Raw genomic sequence first — 15,922 nt, forward strand, 5'->3', positions numbered from 1 at the left:
AGTATCCCCTTCCCTGTGACATTTTTACCCCATCCTACCAGGTAGGATACGTAGGGACTGCCCTCCTCCCCCCCACCCCCCATACTCCCGTCCCCTTTTCCTACACAAACACCTTCACATGGACTGCTGGCTCTGGGAGAAAACAGACTAACATCAGAGCAGTATACCGGACGGGGCAGATTAGACTCCTCCACAAGGATAAAAGGCGGGCACGAAAGCACACTCTGAACGAGGCAAAACACACAAGGAAATGGCAGCTGAACGAGGGACAAAAGGCTGAAGTAGCAGGGCTTTGCAAGGAGGGAAATTCCGTTGACCTTTCCGGCAAAAAACGGTTACTTTCCTGAGACCTTTCCTGGACAGCTTAAGGCCACAAAGCCAGTCTGAAGAATCCTGCATTGTGTGTCGAAGGTACCTGCACTCCTCCTACATGACTAATCAAGTCTAGGAGAAGCAGCAGCCGCCATGGTACCATTCTTGGCTTCAAGAACAAAGTAGCGACAAAGAAAGCAACACAGCCGGTTAGTTGGAGAGTATAAAGACTGGAGGGGGGTGTCTGTACTCCTGCTCTCTATATGGCAGAGGAGTGGTACAGAGGACCCCAGCCAAGATTCTCCATTTGGTAAAACGTGGGCGAGCAATAAAGGCCTAGCTCTCAGGGGGCGATGCAGGCTGGTTAGTCCCCCAAGCACCCACAAAGGAATGTCCACACACTATTTTAGTGAAAACACAGTGTTTATATAAATAAGGTTCAAGGCTATATACACAATCACGATAACACTTTGTGCTCCGACTATTCTAAAATGGTAGATATATTCAGTTCTAGGTGGTACCACTATTACTCTGATTCATTAAAATGCATCAACTGTACTCAGTTCAAATAGCATACAAATCAACACAGCAAAACAATATCAACCATAGACTTAGGAGGAAGAATACTGGGCCCCTACCACTAGGCACAGCTCTGTATGAGGATCACCCCACCTGGGAAACCTGTAAATGAAGATGCACTACAAACCCAGTCCATGTATTGTCTATTAGAGTCTTATCTCCTTCTATAAAAGTTCTACTGTCCCAAAGTACCTGGTTTCGTAGAGTTCTTCGGTGAGTCGTCGACAGGCCTTTCTTGAGCGCACTCCCTTTCAAGAAAGAAGCCGCGCATCGTCGAGATTCGGTGAAGAAAGAGGTGAATGTTTGTCGTTGAGGGAGCAGCTTCGATCTTCGCAGTGCTCGTTGACGAAAGCTTGTGAACGTCCTGTGAAGAAGAAGCGTGCGGTGCGCCTCAATGATGATAGTTGCTGCAAAGAGTCAATGAAGATCTTTGGCCCAGCAAGGGATGGGACCACGGCTGGCTTTAGTAGCTTCGTCGGCATCTCTGAGGTCTTTGGGTGGCGGGAAACCCACTGGCGGATTCACCTCGGTCATCGGCGGCCTTGACTTTCTCCGGCGGGACGAAAGCAGCCGACAACGATGAGCAAGGGAGTTCTTGGATCAAATGTTTTTAGGCAAAGGGAGCACTGCGGTTCTGGTCGGCGATGGTGGACAGCTGTCCGGGGCTTCTCTTCGTTCTCCCCGGCGGTCCCCTTCTCCGGTCGCAGCCTTTCCTAGATCTGTCTCCCAGGGAGCTCTGAAAAGATCAGCTGGTGTACGATGGTCCCTCGTAGCTCGGGAAGAGGTCTCCTAGCCAGGTCCTCTCTTGGATCAGTTCCTTGACAGTCACGCAGCTTTCAGATTAGCGAAGGTCAGCAGCAGCAGTTCTTCTTCCAGTGGGCTTCAAGGTTAAGCATCAGTTTCAACTTCCGCTTCTGAACGATTTCTAGTAGTGAGAAACCCCCAGATATACTGTTGATCTCCCATTCACTCTGCTGGGTCACACTCAGGCAACCAATCATTCAGAAGGGCAGTCAGGCAGCCAACCAGGCTCAGGGTGCATTCAGGCCATTCTTCTCCATCCAGACACTCGCAACACGGAATGTGGATTCAGACAAGTATCGCACCATTCAACACTCCACACTGTTTTCATACCAGTTTCGGGCAGGGCTGTCTCAGTCATTGTGTCAAACACCAGATACTAGACACCCACAACATGAAATGCGTATTCATCACACACTCCATTCACCCAGGACCCACCCCACGGGCGTACCCACAACATACAGTTATTGGGAAGGCTCCAGCCAGTCTCGCCTGGAATCCCCCACCCCCCCTCCCTCTCCCACCAAAACCATATATGGAACTTCCGCCTAACAGCCAGCCAGGGGGAAGGGACAGAGTCAGGGCTTCCCGGGAGTTCGGGAAAACAAGGTAACAGGCAATAGAAAGCAAGAGGCCACAGGGTCCATCTTATTTCCCATCATGAATCAACCGATTCCAATGCCATGGTCTGGGTATCCCAAAATGAAGGATACTCTGAGCACCTGTCAAATTCAGCACAGAGCTGCCACCAGCCTGTACCCTGCTCTGTGGGCCACACACAGATGCCCAAAAACATACACTAGGAGTACAGGGTTGTACTTCCACCCATGGGTGCCATAAAGGTATCCCATGGGTCTGTTCACCACAACCAAAAAGAGGAAGAGCTGCACCGCCAGGAGTCCCACATGAACTCCTGCGTGGAAAACAAGACAGAACATACATGATGCAGAAATAAAGGACAAGGATACGAGGCCCTGTCCCACCAATGCATTTCCAGCATCACAGAGAGACCGATACTAGACCGGTCTGTGTTGAAGCCAAGGTTGCAAGCAGAAAAATTGTTTAACGTGTGCTGGAACGAACATTGGAAAGACGCAAGTAACTGCTGATGAATGCTTGAACTTTGAAAGGGAAGATACAATACCAGTAACAGAGTGGTCCGGCACAGAGTGCATGCTCAATCGAAGGTCTCTAAGGTATCCAGCCGAGAAGTGGCAGAATGTAAAGTTAAAAGTTGTAAGCAGAGTTTGTGAATCGAAGGGGTCCTGCAACGGGTCAAGCAAAACCCTGCGCACAGTCGAAAGTCTTCAATTTTTGATACCGAAAAAAAAAGATTGGAAAATGAGAAAGTGGTCCAAGCCTGATCGAGTGAGGCCAATTGAGAAGAAAGGAAGGATTGGAAAACTGTTAAAGTGGGTCTGAGCCTGAAGGAGGGGATTCCGGGGGGAACAATAAATCACCCGAGAAATTGTAAACATGGAAATCGTGAGAAAAAAGGAATGTGACTTTGAATAGCAAAGAGACTTTGGCACAGAAGGTCCAGATACTGACGTTTTTAACTGCATCCTCGTGCTAGAGAAGCCAGAGTGTGTGCTAAGCTTGAGTGTGCCACCTAGTCCCATGCTGAAAACGAACCCCCAACGCTGAAACAGAGGCAACAAGGAGTCGTTATGCAACTCCAAGTCAGCTGATCCGCTTCAGCATTTGTCCCCTGGCAGGTGGACTGCCAAAATCCAAATCCCCTATGTGAGGGCCTATTCCCAGATTGGAACTGGTTCCATGCAGAGAAGGGGAAACGGGTGTCACCCTACTTGTTCAGGTAAAACATTGTAGTAGAATTGTCCGTCCTGACCAGAACGACTTGTGCCTGATTAGGGGCAAAAATGCCTTGATGGCCAGGCCCACTGCCCTGAGCTCGAGCAGATGGATATGCAGGAGGGCTTCCATCCTGGACCATGCTCCATGAATCGTGTAGCCCTCCAGCACAAATGAAAGGATCTTGTCATCACCAGCATGGTAGGCTGTGGTCAGCTGAAGGGGGGCTCCTACTGAAACATTGCCAGCAATCAGCCACCAGCAAAAATCAGACAGAAGGAGGGGTGGTATTGGGATCCCGTCCAACTGAGACCCCATCTCCTGATCCCAATAGGCCGCCAGGTGGAGCTGCAGGCCCCTCATCTTGAGACGGGCTTGCTGCACAGTCAGTGTGGAGGAGGCCATCAAGTCCAGAATTTGCTGGAACCACCATGCCAAGGTTGTTGTGTTGGCCAGAAAGTGCCCCACCGCCTTGCGGAGGGACATACGCCTCTCGGGCACGGGGAACACCCGCTGAACGGTAGTGTTCCAATACACCCCTAGGAAGACCAGTTACTGAGAAGGGCATAACTGCGATTTCCACTGGTTGAGGGAAAACCCCAGTTAAGGGAATCTGCCAATCTCTGGCAGGAGTGCACCACCTCTTCGGGTGACCCCGCCCTTACCAACCAGTCATCCAGAAAAGAGTATACATGATGGCCCTCCAAGTGGACAAGACCTGCCACTGCATTCATCAACCTCGTGATGATACGAGGGGCTGAGTTCAGACCGAAGGGCAGCACTCTGTGCTGGAAGTGGTACGACATAATTGTGAGCCGCGGGAACTTCTGATGCGGTTGATGATATATGGGTACATGCAGGTACCATCCTTGAGGTCCAGGGCACACATCCAGTCCCCTCTACACACAGACTTGGCTATATGTGCCGGAGAAATCATTTTGAAGTGTTCTAGCTATAAAGACAGATTTAGAAATTACAGGTGCGACCTACCCTCAGGCCAGCCTGGTTGTTCTTAGGTACCGCAAACATTCTGGAATAGTAGCCAAAGCCCTTGTCTACAAAAGGAACATGTTCTATCGCCTGCATCTCCAAGAGCGAAAGCACAGCATGTAAGAGACAGGGAGCCGATCTGATGAAGAGGAGGAAAGGATGGTAGAGGCAAAGGAAGAACAAGAGACTGGAGACTACGGATAGGATACACAGGTTGCTGAAAAGATGCTTCCAAGTGGACTGGTGCATAGCCAAATAGCCCCCCCACAAGCGAGCTGTGTTCCTCGACCTGGACGTCACTGCTTCTTGGTGTAAGAAGTGGGAGCAGAGGAGGAGGAGCGGAAAATCCCACACAATGTCATCTGCTGCTTCCTCCTGTTGTCGCTGGGCGACCCGCCAGGCCCCCCTGTACCAGCGTCTCAGAACCCTTTGAAGCCGGAGAAAGCGCAGGGTTTAAACTTGGTCATACCCTGAAATTGAGGGAAGGATGTCTGACCTGGTTTTACCAGTATGGCCAAGGACTTGGCGGTTTGAGTGGAGGTTTCCTTCTTTGTTAATTCGTCATCGGTGGATGAATGAAAAAGGTCCACGCCCTCAAAGGGCAGATCCAGGATATGCTCCTGCACATAAGATGAAAACTTTGTGGCGTGCATCCATGCCGCCGTCCTCATCTCGACTCTCGGGCACAGCCCTCTGCTGGTTGTATCGATGTGGCGACCAAAGACTCCATGAGGTCCTGCGCAATGGCCCAGGCATCTGCTAGACCAGCCTTGAAGAAGGCTTGTTTGTCCGAAGGGAGGTCGGGCAGAAATTCCCCAAGCTCCTGCCACAGCTTCTGGTTAGCCACAGCCAAGAGGGCATCCGTGTTGGCCTGCAGCAGATGCAGCCCTGAGATGGAGTAACAGTGCTTCCCAAGGACTCAAGGACCTTGTCCTCCTTGGAGAGGCAAGTGGAGGTGGCTCCCGTGGAGGAATACGACAAAGACAATGGTTTAGAATACAACAAGGCTGCAGCCTCCACAGAGGAATTGGGCTGCGGGTGGGCAGCCAGGAGAATTGGCTCCCTATCAGTCAGCCTAAACATGCTGTCCAACATCTTGTTCATCTGGGCATTGGCCTGGGCTTCTTCCAGACATTCCACGCCACATGCAGGACATCCTTCTGGAGGGGGATGCATACAGGATCGTGGTGCGTTTGCCCAAGAAATTTGCTAGCATCCCCACCTCCTGACGGGCTTCTTCAAGAAGAGGGAACCCCCCCCCACCCCAAGAACTCCATCAGGCCCTGAAGGCAATTATGAAAGCCCTTAACTGATGCAGAGGGCTCGTTGTCCTGGGCGTCATTGTCGTCCCCGTCATCATCGCCCCCCTCCCCAACCCTCTTTTTTCACAGGCTGAGGGGAATCCGGGCCCTGAGACACAGGTGCCAGAGGCCCACCCGCCCCCCCACCCAAGTCCAGAGCCGCAGACAGGTCCAACAGCTGTTGAGGGGGGGATGGATGTTGATACAGGAGGAGGAGGAAGAGGAGGAGGGGTCGGTACGACCGGTAGGGCCTGCACCAGAATCACCAGAGGAATCGGAGGAGTACCCAGGGGAAGAGGCTGAGGTGGCACTGTCTGGGGGTTGACGTCCTTCACAATGTCCATTCTGTGCCCCTTCATTTGAGGCGAACGCATGAGGAAAATGAAGCGATCGAAGAAACGCTCCTCACTAGCTGACCCGTCCTTAGGGGCCCTGCCCTCCGAGGCGCTGGGCCTCTGCTCCTGGTTGAGGTGACTGGGGCGTGTAGCTGTGATTCTGGGATGGGTAGATGTACCCCTGAGGGGACCAGAATCCGGCACTGTAGGAACTGATGCTACTTCTAGAAGGAAGGGGGCTGGAATCATCCTGCAAAGCCCACTCAATGGGCTAAAGCACTGGTGGGCCCTGAGCCGGATCCAAGATGGCTAGCTGCATGGCAGGCCCTGCGCGTGCCGCTCCGCCATTTTATAGCCTTGCACCAGTCCCTAGGAGGGAGGGTCAGGAGAAGCCTCAGACATGGGAGGATACAGCTTGAGCCTTGCACCCGAGATGTCAACCGCAGAGATCCATCAGTTAGGCGCTGATCCCGCTGCCGGACGGATGGTAGTCGAAATGACCTGGGTGACTGTCTCGGAGTGAACTACGGTAGGCTGGGAGCCCTCGGCACCTGTGCCGGTAGCCGTGCTGAATCTAGCAGAGGAACCACTCCTGGAGGTGACACTTGACGATACCTTACCCCCTGGGGTAGAAGAAAAGAACGAGCCTCATCGTCCTTACGTGGACAGCCTGGTAGGGCCTCAGGCCACTCTGCCTGGGATCCGGAAGCCTTAGAGGCCTCGGGCCTGCCAGAACTTGAATGTGAGGAACCCTGATCCGTGCAAACCCTGGGGAAGGAGTCTGTTCAGGGCAGTGCTGAACAGAGGTCCTACCTTGCTTTGACGAGAGGTCCCAGTGACGAAGTGCTTATGGTGGGGTGAGGAGAAGTGTGGAAGATCTCCCTCCACTACGACAAACGATTCTTCAATGCCCTGTGACGGAGAGCGCTGCAGACCGCACACGTGTCCCAGCGGTGGTCGGGCCCCAAACACTCAAGTGCATGGGGTCCGATGCCGAGAACGAGCAGTCGCAAGAGGCAGATCTCGGGCGTCCTCCTGCGGCCAACATGCGCCGGGGAGGGGAGGCAGAGATGGAAAATGAAATAAGGATTGAAAAACAAACAGAGAGCACACAGGAAGCTAAAACAGTCTCTGCACTGGCTGCCAGGTCCAACACTGTTCGTACAGAAAAAGGGACTGGGACGAGTTGTAAATTTAGTATAGCCCCTACACGCTCAACTAACTTTAATGGGGGAGCAAAATGTTTTGCTGCCAAAGGTTCTGGTTCTGTCCCCATGTTGGTGGATGCCCACAAGGACGGAAGAAAGGGGACAGGACGTACGAGTATAACAAGAGCTGAGCAGTGTTAAAGTATTGTGCTGAGTGCAGAAAATGGAAATTAGGTCAATGGGCATGGATGGCTCGATAAACACTGCCCCTGACCCTGACATCACCTCTGGCAACATAAGCTACTAACGGTGCCAATCCTGCGCCCTTTGGAGGCTAAAAATGTAGCACGGACAGCTGGTGCTGCGAGAAGCTATATCTAAGATGAGGAATATGTGGGAGGAAGGAATCCATTAGAAATGCCAAACTATTTGCCTTTGCAACATTTGCCACCGTGGACCTTGACATTTTAACTCTAGTGTAAAGATTTAAATAATTACAAATAAATGTTTAACTTTGTTAAGCCTTCCATATACAGCATCTGTAAGAAAGTGCCTCATTTTTACAAACATAGCACCACACAAGACGTAAGCTTTTGTGCTAGTATTTTTGGAATGTCAGTGATTTAAGCAAACTATTCAGCTTTCACCAAACTCTGGTTCTCACCCAATCAGTATGTTTTCAGAAAACTATTTTATGACCCATTCACTTCCAGCAAAAATGCACAAAAACCAGATGAAGAATTTAGCACATTTTCAAACACGTGAGGCTTTACATCACATACACACGATTTCTGGATAAATAGTTATACCCATGAGAAGCTTGTCTTTGGCAAATTCTAGTTCCTTCATGCTGACCAAATCCTTCCCATCAATAGCTGCTTTTAATGCTGACTGATTCACAAGATTTTCCAGTTCTGCTCCAGAGAAACCGACTGTGCCTCGAGCTATTATTTCTGGATCAACCGCTGTGTTGAATAAAGCACAAATGAAGGTCAATTAGCATAAAAATCCCCCAAACATTTTTAATTTATTTATTGCCATTTTGTTTACTATAAGAAACCTTTGACCAATCTTAACATTGCACAGTATTCAAGAAAAAAAAAAGAAAAATAACAAAAGAAAAACAAGGCAAAACCATTTAAAACCATCATCCTTTCCTCAATACATCATACTGTTCTTTAATTTGTCTCCCATTGGTGTAGTCAAATCTCTTACAATAAATAATCTCAATGTCTAAAAAAATTGACTCAATAGAAATCAATAAAAACTACCAATTTTCCACTTCCATTGCTTCTTGGGCCAGGATTTCAATTTTTATGAAAATCTCTTACAAAAAAGGAACAAACGCTAAAATAACTGATAGCAGTTCACCATGTGCGAGAGCTACCCGCCACTGATCTGTGCTCCTCGAACTTCCATCATTGATAAATTTGCCCAGCAATCACATTCTCAACTCGGTCAATGCAGTGCAAAACAATATCAGATGCTTCAAGGACTTTTTTACATTCCACAATTCACAACCTACACGTTAGGTCAGGCATTCAACCTCTACTTCATGTAGCCAGAATCTCTCTCGTGGGATAGAGGTTTAATCTGAAATGCATGTATTGAGCACGATAAAATTGGTTTGGATATTTTACCAAGTATTGGGGTAAATTATTGAAGCTTTGATATCTGGGCCAGTTGTGAATACATTTTATAGGACTGCCTTTGTTGCAGAGTCTTTAGCCAGTCTTTTAACCATATTTTATTTTTAACCAACTGGGGTGTCCTCAGAGACATTCAAGTCGCTTAGTATTGCGCTGCAGATGTTCTTCCACTCTGTTAGTATGGACTCAGAGGCGTTTAATAAATTACAAGTTACTCACAGTAGTGACTAACGTACTCTAGTCCTAGTCCCCTTTCCTCCATACTGTATGGGTGTCCCTTCCTACGGACGGGAGACAGAACCTTTTTCACCAGAAAAACCTTCCACCTTTAAATTTAGAGGCGCGCAGGGCTGCGGCCCTGGGACCGGCGCCACTCCTCATCAGTCCCCATTGACACATCGACAAGATTTATCATTGCCTAATGACACCAGTATTAATAGGGGGGGGGGGGGGGGGGAGTATGGTGGGACGTATGGAGGAAAGGGGACTAAGGACACAGGGCACGTTAGTCACTACGGTGAGTAACTTGTAATTACTCTTATGTTCTGTCCCCTTTCCTCCATACTGTATGGGCAATTACAACTGAATGTAGCCCCAGGGTGGAGATGAAACCCTACTTAAGCAAACAAGTTCCTTAGAACCGCATGCATGTTGGCTTTTTTCTCCATGTCTTTGTGGAAAGGTCCTACTAGAGATTTTCTCTGCGCGTCAAACCAGATTTGGTCTCTTTGTTCATTTCGCCTTTGGCAGGCTTCAAGAGTGAAACCCCCCCCTGGCTCCCGAGTGTCTGGGGTAGGCAGGCAGCGAGGGAGGTGCCTGAAACTCCCTGTGCTTAGTCTCCTAGGAGACCCATATGCACTCTGTGGTGATTGGCTGGATAACTGTCCGGCAAGGACAGCCACCCTGCTGGGTGAGTGACAGCTAGGCTAGAATGAATGAGAGAGAACTGAATAAAAGGAGAGTCTTTTGGCTTGGAAGGCAGAATCGACCACTGGACAAAGGAACTGAACAAGAGCTTGAAGAGGACGCCTTCTGCAACTCCTGGGCCGTTGGCTTGCCCGCTGAAGCCCTGCTGCTGTGCCGAAATGCCAAGTTTGCATCGACGGAGAAGCCCCTGCAAGGACGACTTCTACCTTTGAGTTGGTGGGACCAATCAACTCCAAAGTAAGCCACCTGGACACCCATCTCAGAGCTGGTTTTATTTCCTCAGAGTTGATGCAGGAAACCTTATAGCCAGGGAGCGGGACACCAGATTGTGTGCATTACTTTTAAGCTGGCCTAAAGCTTTTGGAAGATCCTCCGGACTCCACAAAACAACCACTGAAAGTGAAGTTTGCCGGTTGCAGGTTTTGCCAGTCCCAGTGCATTGCAGGAGTCCCCCGAAGTCCTCCCTCTTGTCCCCACGACTGAGGCCCAGGAACAGTGAATCCTGCACAGGAACAGAAGTCACCAGCTGCATCTTTTCATCTTTACCAAGGTACTGCAAAACAAGTCTAAGAGAACTTACCTCTCACTATAGAAGTGCTTGTAACTTCCACAACTCACAAGTCTAATCAGCTTGTGGCCCTACATTTGATTCTTCTTTTCATAAAAGATTCCTAAGAACTTGTGCAAAGACTTTTCCATTTACTTACCAGAAGCGCGTTATCCTATCCAAGACTTTTGCCCATTGACTTTGGCTTAGCCTATTGAATTTAATGACTCTTCTAGTGAACTCTTTGTGGTCTCTTGTGTTTTCATAACCTTTGCCTTTTACCAACTTTTAAAGAGTATTCTGAATGCAAACAGTAAGATAATAATGTCCCCAGCACCCTTGTTACTGAAGTCACCTGTGGGTGTAGGTTGCGTCTGTGGGCCATCCCAAAAGGGTCTTGTCTGATTCAGAAACTGAAAGTGTACAGCATTGAAGTATATTTGTGTGTTACTATTCTATTGATCCCTTCTGAAGAAGGCTTTATAAATGACTGACATATAATTGTTTATGCAAGAAACCTTGAGTGTAAGAGTTTATTTGAATACCTGTAACTGAAACTTTGTGTAACTCCAATACAGCTTAAATTTCCCATCTTGAGATAAGCCTGGCTGCTCAACACGCTAGCAAAACTGTGTAGTACAAGCTTATACCAAAGGTTGGGTTGCCGATACCTGTAGTCATAGTTGTTTGTAGTGTTCCCAGACAGTACTGCATTCAAACTTTGCCTAACAGGTCCCGATACCTAAGCCGGGTAAACCCACGGATGAGTGTGACTCGAAGACCTTTAGCAATGCTGATTTATGATTCAAAATGTTGACAACCATATTGGCCGAAAGGCTGTCTAGAGTCATAGGGAACATAGTACACAGGGACCAAAGCAGGTTAATACCAGGCCGAAACACAGCAATAAACGTGCGATGGCTGCAACACATCATGGCAAAAATGACAGGTTTGCAGGAACAGTATGCAATAGTCTCACCAGACGCTATAAAATCGTTCGACTACATATACTTAGAATGGTTAATCGCTGCGTTTAGAGAATTTGGGCTAGGCGAACATTTCATTGAATACTCAACGAAACACCGGTGGCTAGGGTGAAAACTGGAAGAATAGTGTCAGCAACCTGGGACATCCAAAGGGGTAGCAGACAGAGCTGCCCACTGTCACCAATGCTTTACGTCTTGGGCTTAGAGCCGATAGCGATATACCTGAGGAAACAATTTGTTGACGCTGGAATCAGAGTGGAAGGAGTGTATCACATAGTATCCTTATATGAGGATGACGTACTTTTGTATATAAAGAACCCGCAACTAAATGTATCAACAATCTTAGAAGTGCTGGAGAACTTTGCATGAGTATCCGGGATCTCCTTTAGCAAGGGGAAATCTTGCATATTTCCATTGGCGGGTCAGGCAGGGAAAGCAGAGGGAGATCTCCCGGAAGTTGGGCTCCGATGGCAGTTGACATCGTTTAGATATCTAGGCGTGAATGTCTGGCATACACCTGAACTGATGCGCTTGGTGACACTGAACTGGCGGTGAAGGGACTCAGGCAATCCATGAAATTCTGGTCTAAACTCCCGCTATCGGTGATGGGCAGGATCGCCATTATTAAAATGATAGTCCTGCCGAGGTTCCTGTATTTCTTCCACAAAGTCCATTATTCTATCCCGGCCTCTTTCTTTCGTGTATTGGAAAAATTGCTAAGGGGTCTCACCAGACACAGGCTGTCTCTGACCGCACTCTTGCTGGCATACAAGGCAGGCGGGGTTCAGTTACCAGATCTCGAGAAGTATTATCTGGCACGCAACTCAGCTTCGTGGTCAACTGGCTTGCAGATGAGACCACCTCGGAAACAAAGCTGATAAAACAGCTAGTAGCGCATGCACACCTAAAAGAAATACTGTGGGTTCTGCTGGGTGCTTGGGCAATGACAATGATCGTAATGCTAGGTAGGAGGGCTTGGGGCCGGGCCCTGAAACTGCTGAGGCGAGAACAACCCTACTCACCAGAGACTCCGATTGCAGCTGTGGTCTGTGCGACCAGAGTGGACCTGGCAAATGCGAGGCAACGGGAAAGATGCAGCATTTACAGGGGGGACGCATATGAGGAGGGTGTTTTCAGGGAGTTTGAAGCCATGGGAGAGAAAGCGGGACAACCCAAGGGTCAGTTTCTGTGGTATCAGAGGATTAGAAAGATAGCAAGGAAGAAATGGAAGGAATGGCCAGAGGAGCCAGTAGCAGATCCACTACGAACAGTACTTCACAACCAGGGCGACGGATGGAGGCCAGTGTCCAGACTCTAGTCAGCTGGTGGATAGGCCCAACCCCAAAAGTGCAGTGTTGAAACAGTGGTGGGAGACTGACCTGGGAATCAGCTTAACGGAGAAGGAATGGGAGAGGATCCTAATGTACCTCTGTGTAGTGTCACGTAACGCCAGATTCAGGTTGATCCAATTAAATATTTTGTATAGGACTTACATGACGCCTAGCAGAATAGCCAAATTTAGCAACAGAGCACACCCATTATGCCCTAGGTGCGGGTCAGAGGGAGCGGGAATGTCGCATACGTTCTGCGGGTGTCTGAAGATACAGCGCTTCTGGGGCAACAGTCTTGCAGACGGGTTGGGATAGTAAGGTATGAATGGACACTGAAACAATGCCTGCTGGGAGCATACCCATGAATAAGTAAATTTAGGCATGTGGTCAAACTTATGGACATGGTATGTATACTGGCCAAAAGGTCCATCGCAATGGCGTAGAAAAAAGCGGGGGGACCGCAATTTGCCAGATGGCACAGTGAACTGGAACACTGGTCAGGGGCAGAAACTAGAGTATGGGCGATGGGGTGTCCAAAGCTGCAGGCGATTGCAAGCCCTGAATACAAGGCCTGGAAAACATTGATCTGGAACACGTTCCAACCATCAGACAAACCCCCATGAATGAACAGGGACCACACCTGGGCTATTTATACCCATTAAGAGCTAGACTGTCGAAACAAGGAAAATTGACCAGGCCCCTATTTACCCATAGCAAACGAGGCGACGCCCTGTACCTCAGAGCCTCTAAGCGAAATGACAAGTGCCCCATGTGCAAATCAAGCGATGAAGACTGTTTATTGTTGTTATAATATAACTTCTTGTTGTTGACCTGTTATTACATGTATCTATGGGAAAGGTGACAAATTGAGAGGCTAAATGTAAACCATAAATGCCAATAAAAACATTTTAAAATAAAACTCTGGGGCACCCTATCTTATCCAACAAACCTTATATTTGATCATGCCCTTTACAATGCAAAGAGTAAAGAACGCTACCTTCACATATTTCAGATTATCCAAGCCAACGTTCTTACTTACCTTTGACTAGATATTAGTAAAACATTACTTACCTTTATCAGTATTCGTGCATCTTCTAGGTTTTAGAACTGCATTTTATGCATAGTGCACCTCCTAGTGGTTGGCCCGTAGTATTTCAACATGTTTTCTAAACTAAGTCAGGTGTCAACAGGGGCAGATGACTAAAACAGTGCGACAGGTAAATGCTACTCGGTAATGCAACTCCCAGACAACACCCTCCACGTGTTATTTTCTTTTACCATGAGATTTAGCCGAGGAGTGGAGAAATAAAGAAATGCAATCTCTAATTTCAAGGAACTTATTGGATCTATGACTTGTAAATCCTTTTGTTGATCCTGATGTTTGGGGGATGCAACACTCCATCTATATTTAGTGATTGTTAGCAACACATACACCCTTCTTGGCCTAATTCTACTGGGAGAACTGGCGAAAATCTAATTACTAATAGGTGTTGTTTTGCCAGGAGGTTTTGCACACGTTTGCAGTTTTTCTTAAATTACAGCAATACTAATGAGCAGTTCTCTGGGCCAGGTCAGCCAGAGAATACATACACACATTTTTGTCAATATCTATTTTTTTTCAAAGTCACCCTATATTCTAATCTACCCTATTGCAAGTACGACGGGTAGCCGTGATCACAGCTACCTCTAGCTAAGCCAAAGGATTAAGACGGTTTGCCTAAATTTGGGAAGTTAACACTTGTCATTAGACATGGATATTTAAACAATGGACACATGATTAAAGGCTGCGTCAGCAATGCTAGAACAAAAACACGTGACAGGTAAATTACACAAATATTTCATAAGCAAGCAGTTACTTTAACTCCATGAGCGATCTTACAATCACTGGTAAAACTGATATAAAAACGAACATGAAAGCCCTACAACGATGCTGAAAACGATACTTACTCTGATCACACTTTATTTTATTCAGATACCACCGCAAGATTTCAGTACGTCCTTTCACATCTGGCCTGGGAACAGTAACTTGCATATCAAAACGTCCAGGACGTATTAAAGCACTAAAACAAAATTAAGACACCTCTTTTAATATCATTTTTAAATGACACTTTATACATTTTCTGACATATATAGGAAAGGTTGGTAAACAGAGACCCAGTCTGGACTGAACTGCAGCTGCTAAAATATTACTTTGCCTGAGTATTTTTGCTGCTTGTAGTTTTAGATCCAAGTGCCAAGAATGCTCGGCCATCTAGTGTTTGGTCCAAATAGATCACTACATTTCCTTAATGTTTTATAGTACACATCTGCATGTGCCAATTAGTAAAATAATCCTTGTATGAACATTATTGACATCTCACAAAGATCCTGAAACGCAATCTTCAGATGAACAAGTTACTTACCCCCGATAACTTTCTTTCGATTGGATGCTCCTCCCACATATTCCTCATTTTTTGATATATCCATATTCAGCTTTAGCTGCCTCCGAAAAATATTTCAGCCTGGGGCATTGCGCATCGATGCCGGTCGACTATATCCCTCGAGCGCCTCTGTCTCGATGTCACCACGGGTACATATAGCGAACGCAGCAGCCATTAACTTCAGTTCCGTTTTGATGCGTTCCCTCAATTCTTTACAGTGTTACCTTGCGTAAGACAGTATTCTGCCTCGAAAGGACATAATGTGTAACACGGAAATTCTGCTAAAATATGCGGGAGGAACATCCAATCAAAAGAACGTTACCAGGGGTTAGTAACTTGTTCTTTGAATGGATTGTGTTCTCCCACGTAATCCTCATCTTTTGATAAGACTCCTAAAGCAGTATTTATTTTGGAGGAGGGAGAAAGAATTTAGGAGTTCCCTGCCTTCCTAAATCCTTCTTCCTGACCTGAGGAAGAGTCCAGACAACAATGCTTTGTAAAAGTATGAACGGAGGACCATGTGGTCGCCACACAGATATCTTGAATTGGGACTCCTCTCTGTAAAGTAGAGAATGTAGCTATGCCCATGGACGAATAAGCCCTCAGACCCTCAGAAGGATATTTTCCAGCTAGCCTATAACACTCAGAAATGCCTAGAATAATCAACTTAAACAGGGTTTGTTTTCACAATGCCTTGCCCAACTTATGGCTTGTATAACCAACGAAGAGTTCAACATCTTGTCGCAATTTCGACATTCTAGAAATATAAAAACTAGTGCAA

General features: G+C 47.5%; 1 protein-coding gene across 1 annotated transcript in view; it reads right to left on the minus strand.

The window, feature by feature from the left end:
- Window positions 1-15,922, minus strand: part of YME1L1 (YME1 like 1 ATPase) — a 1,167,043-nt gene that overhangs the window by 320,519 nt on the left and 830,602 nt on the right. The window contains exons 13-14 of the mRNA XM_069648114.1: window positions 14,669-14,781; window positions 8,091-8,246 (exon numbers count right to left, since the gene is read on the minus strand). Coding sequence (XP_069504215.1) covers window positions 8,091-8,246; window positions 14,669-14,781 — 269 coding nt within the window. The remainder of the gene's footprint in view (window positions 1-8,090; window positions 8,247-14,668; window positions 14,782-15,922) is intronic.

This window comes from Ambystoma mexicanum, chromosome 2q (assembly GCF_040938575.1).
Source record: "Ambystoma mexicanum isolate Mex_15411 chromosome 2q, UKY_AmexF1_1, whole genome shotgun sequence".
In the NCBI taxonomy this organism is placed as follows: domain Eukaryota; kingdom Metazoa; phylum Chordata; class Amphibia; order Caudata; family Ambystomatidae; genus Ambystoma; species Ambystoma mexicanum.